The sequence below is a fragment of the Chlorocebus sabaeus genome, chromosome 4 (assembly GCF_047675955.1).
Source record: "Chlorocebus sabaeus isolate Y175 chromosome 4, mChlSab1.0.hap1, whole genome shotgun sequence".
Lineage (NCBI taxonomy): Eukaryota > Metazoa > Chordata > Mammalia > Primates > Cercopithecidae > Chlorocebus > Chlorocebus sabaeus.
In genome coordinates, this window is record NC_132907.1 from 25208521 (window position 1) to 25213173 (window position 4653).

General features: G+C 46.7%; 1 protein-coding gene across 1 annotated transcript; it reads right to left on the reverse strand.

The window, feature by feature from the left end:
- Positions 1 to 220: 220 nt before the first annotated feature.
- CARTPT (CART prepropeptide) lies at positions 221 to 2026 on the reverse strand. The gene is made up of 3 exons (XM_007974878.3): positions 1814 to 2026; positions 1303 to 1386; positions 221 to 758 (listed from the first exon to the last, which is right to left on the reverse strand). The coding sequence occupies exons 1-3, from the start codon at positions 1970 to 1972 to the stop codon at positions 651 to 653; spliced, it is 351 nt and encodes a 116-aa protein (XP_007973069.1). The 5' UTR covers positions 1973 to 2026; the 3' UTR covers positions 221 to 650.
- Between the last annotated feature and the right edge of the window lie 2627 nt (positions 2027 to 4653).

Genomic DNA, 4653 nt, shown 5'->3' on the forward strand with positions numbered 1-4653 from the left:
CACACACACACACACCACATCATTGCAATCAAAGAAAAATAGAGTATACTAAAACTGGCTTGGCAAACTCCTAATTAACAGTCAAAACTCCTTAGAGCTAAGGTGCCACTCTCCCAATAGGCTGCTATCTTTAAAATATTTCTCTTTGAAAACAACAGCATGATTAATCTCACCATTTCCACTTAAATTACTTACATGGAAACAACAATGCACTATGGGCAATTATTAAAAACACTTTATTATGTATAATTTGTACATGCTTCAATTTGTGTCACTTAGGGTGATTAATTTTCCAGGTTGCAATGACATCTACCAAGATTAGCTAGCCTAATTTTCATTCTGCCATGCCACATACAAAAATACAATTTTCAAAGCAAAGCTTCCCTTCTTTACACAAAAGTACACAAGAGTTTGTCAGACAAATAAAATAAGAATACTTCACACACGTATCAACACCACACAAGGCATTATCCTTCACACAGTAACATCTAATGTGTTCTTTTATTTTTGAAACAGCAGGAAAAGAGCCCTTTCCCTTCAGAGGAAAATAAAAACTTTATCTGTTGCTAAAGCCAGACTCCAGGGATGAAGGTATGGTCTTCTGGGGAAAGCGGAGGGATGGGGATGTAAGGAGGAGAATGGACACCCCTTCATAAGCACTTCAGTAGGAAGGAATTGCAGGAAGTTCCTCGGGGACAGTCACACAGTTTCCCGATCCTTGCCCCTTTCCTCACTGCACACTGCTCACCGGCGTCACACTGCAAACAACAAAATATGTGATCATCGAGTGTGAAAAAATCCAGGCTCCCAACAGGCAAGTCTCACAGTCAACGCAATCTCTGTTTCTTGAAAGGGGCAATTGAACCCCATCACCATCACAGGAAGTCTACGTACAGTCAGGTCTGAAACAGGGAGCCTTGTGCTTGTAACTTCAGTGAGAGTACATTTTTAAAAGAAACTTACATTATTAGTTTTATCCTAGTTTCTTCCATTTTTAGGTGGCGAGGGTTGGGGGGCGGGGGAAGGGGAGCATCACATTTCCTGGCTCCTTTTCTTGCCCATTCAGAGGGGAAAAAATCAGACCTTTTTCCTGAGCAACAAACAATAGACTTACACTTTCTTATAACCCCTGTTCCTGCTTTCCCATTTCCTCACCCGGGAAGGAAGAAGAAGCCCACAGAATCCTGCAAGTCCATTACCTAAGTTATTTAGCCACATCCTAGGGAGAAGATAGTGTGTACGATTCGAGGGGGTGTAATTTCTCCTGGAAAAACACGGGAAGGGAGTGACCACAAACCTTACCATGGGAACTTGGCCATACTTCTTCTCATAGATGGGAATACGTTTACTCTTGAGCTTCTTCAAGACTTCCTGCAGCGCTTCGATCTGCAACACAACGCCCCGGAGCCTGAAGTTGCTGCCTTGGCTGCGAGCCCAGCCCAGGTGTGCACTTCCAGCCCTAGTTATAAGGAGCCCCGGACCCACACTCTCTCTGCGGTGGGACTCCACAGACGCAGGGAATGGTCCAGGGGTAGAAACTTAGCGGGCGCTGTCCCAGGTACTGACTGCGGGTCTCTGAGCCGCTGAGGCTCCTGTTGCTCGGAGGGGCCGGGATGAGGGATTCGCTCAACAGACTGCCAGGAGCCCGTGGGCTCGAGACGCTCTTCGGATGGCAGCGGGTGCCTGGGCGTTGCGTTCAGCTCCCCGCGCCCTGACTCTGGGAATAGGAGTGGGGGTGGGGGGAGGAGGGAGGCTTGCAAAGGAAGAGACAGCGCGACAGCTCAAGGGGGTTGGGAGCGAGGGAAATACTGACCAGCTCCTTTTCGTGGGAGGCATCCTCCACGGCAGAGTAGATGTCCAGGGCTCGGGGCTGGAGCTCGGCGTCCTCCTGGGCACGGGTACCCAACAGAGGTAGCATCAGCAGCAGGGCGGCGCCCAGGAGGGGCAGCAGCCGCACGCGGGAGCTCTCCATGGTGCTGAAACTCTTCGTTGCTGGGGCACCCCGCGCTCCCGCCTTTTATAGTGAGCCCGAGCCCCTGTGCAGGAAAGAGGGAGGAGGCGAAGAAGGAAAGGGGTGTGGAGGAGGGCCCGGGTCAACCGTCTGTAGGCAGCGCTCTGCCGGCGCTTGACGTCAATGCCCGCCGGGCTCCAGGCGCCTGGGAACGAGGCTCTGCGCACAGATGGGCTACAGCGCAGAGAACAGGACCCTGTGCCCCCAAATGCTGTCAGCCCATCGGCAAGGGATGCTCCCGGAGGGGCCTGAGCTGAAGCCGAGGGGCTAGAGGTGAGGGATGGAAAGCGGGAGGGCCCTAGGAAATGGAAAATGCCTTCGGGGCAACGCTCGGGCAGGAGAGTCGCTTCCCATCACCTAGCAGCGGTAGCAGACGCACCATCCACTTCGCCAGCCCTGCCTTGCCTCGCACCCCAGCCCCAAGTGTGGCTGTGAGAAGCGGGTGTTGCCTCCAGACAGCCACGTTTGCTGAGCACCTTGCTCTGTGGGGTAGGGCAAGAAAACATAGTATACAAAAGAAAGAGAAATAGTGGCCCTCCCCATGATGGGTTCTATGATGGAATCTGTGTGACGATAGCTAAAAGAAGAGAAGGAAAACAGACAAACCCGGATTCAGCAGTGGTGTGGGAAGTGCAGAGAGCCAGGCTCTGGTTCCCGTCCTGGCTACACCACGTACAAGTTGTATGACTTTGAGCAAAATGAAGAACCTCCCCAAGACTCAACTTTCTCTTTTGTAGATCTAGGATTAAAAAGATGTACTTCACAAAGTCATCAGTAGGATGAAATGAGAGATTAAGTATATCAAACTCCTGGTTCTTAGCTAAGCTTCCCTGTCCCTCCTTTTTGAACTCTGAGGCTGCCCAGGCAAATTTAACCATCCCCAGAACCACCCACCCACCACCAACCCCTGGTATCCAAGAAGCCTGTCTAGAAAGAGTGTGAAAGAATGAAAAGAAAGGCAGCTCCCTGATTATGAAAGTATCTCCAGAGATCAGAAGTCAATGCTGAACCAGCTCCCCAACAACTTGTGAGAACACTGTGGCCTTTTAAAAAGTTGAGGTCCTTACAGCCTGAATGCACATGAAAGTTCCTGTAGGAAAAGCAATGCTTTCCCACTTGGACCTAGAGACCAATCCCATCTGCTTGCTCACCTGGCTTCCTTCACCACACCATCTTTCCCTCAACTGTTCCTAAATTCATCCATCTTCTCCATCCCCATTACTACAACCCAGTCCTAGAGCGCTGCCCCAGCCAACTTAATGTCTACCACTTAATTCCCACCCTATCTTCTCTTGCCTTCCTCTACTCCATAGTTCACCACCAGCCACAGTATTTTCCCCCTTAAAATACACTAATGACTTCTAATCTTACTAAGCACTGAATCTAAATTCCTCATCCTGACTTGCAAAGCATTATATGATCTGCATCCCTCTCCACCTCATGTTCTACCACTTTGCCCTAGACTCCTCCACTCCAGCCTCACATAGCCTTCTTTCTGGTCCTCTAGCAGGCCAATCTCATTTCTACTTTGATGTCTTTGCACTTTCCCCACCTTGAAAAGTCTTCCTGTATTTCCAAATGGTTCACTACTTCTGTCGTTTAAATCTAGTGTAAATGTCTATGACTACTCAATCCAAACCATCTACCAATTCTTTTCTCCCACAAATTTATTCCTTAGCAGATTATGTGGGTCATTAAGATAGTTAACACACAATATGTGCCTGGTTACTTCAACTATCAAGTATTTAATTGGTACTCAGATACACACTGGGAAGCAATTCAAGAAGTGATATCTCTTCTAATGAATAGCATACATATTAACAGCATCAAAATATTTTGCTATGGGGTTAACCCAACTTGAAAATGTATCTAACACCTCCCTCAGCTCTGCCTTCCACACATACCTTTTGATTCTGCACAACAAAACTTCAGTGGCAGCACATTTTACTGTTAAAATCTTACAGAGACATATTGGCACTCACCGCAAAAACCATCTCCAGTGATCTTTAAACTAAGTTTCAGAAGAAAAATAATACCAAATAAGATTTTAGCCTATTCTTCCTGAAGGATGTAGATATTGCCAATGCAATACTTTCTCTCCAATTTTGTTCCACCCAGACACAAGTAATAACTTTCCTTTTGTGCTACTTCCATTTGAAAAATAACCCCAAAGCTTAAATCTTGCTGAACTTAAGTTGGTGCTATCATTTTCTTATAAAGAGGGCACATTTAATCAAGGGGTTAGGGAAAGGACTCTTGGACAATCCTGTGAAACAAGCCAGGGGCATCTTTGTCACTTACATACCACATGCTTTTTTCATCTTGAACATAATGACTTTATAAACTGTCTTTAGCTAGCATGGTACAGTAAAGTCTAGGCTATCTTCTTCCCAAAGAAAACTTATGTAAGTTAAAACTCAACAAGAAATAAAAGCATGAGATGTTCCACAGTCTTCATATTATGCCCTGTTAGGAGAATTTGTATATTCTTACTACTTTGTAATGACTCCATTAGGGGAATAAAGCCCATCTTTGATGCATCCAAGCAATTAAAGTCATAATGGAATTTAATTACTACTTCTCACCCCAGATATAGAAAAGGGAGGCAGGTCATCTAATGAAAGAGAAGCAATGGCCAGGAT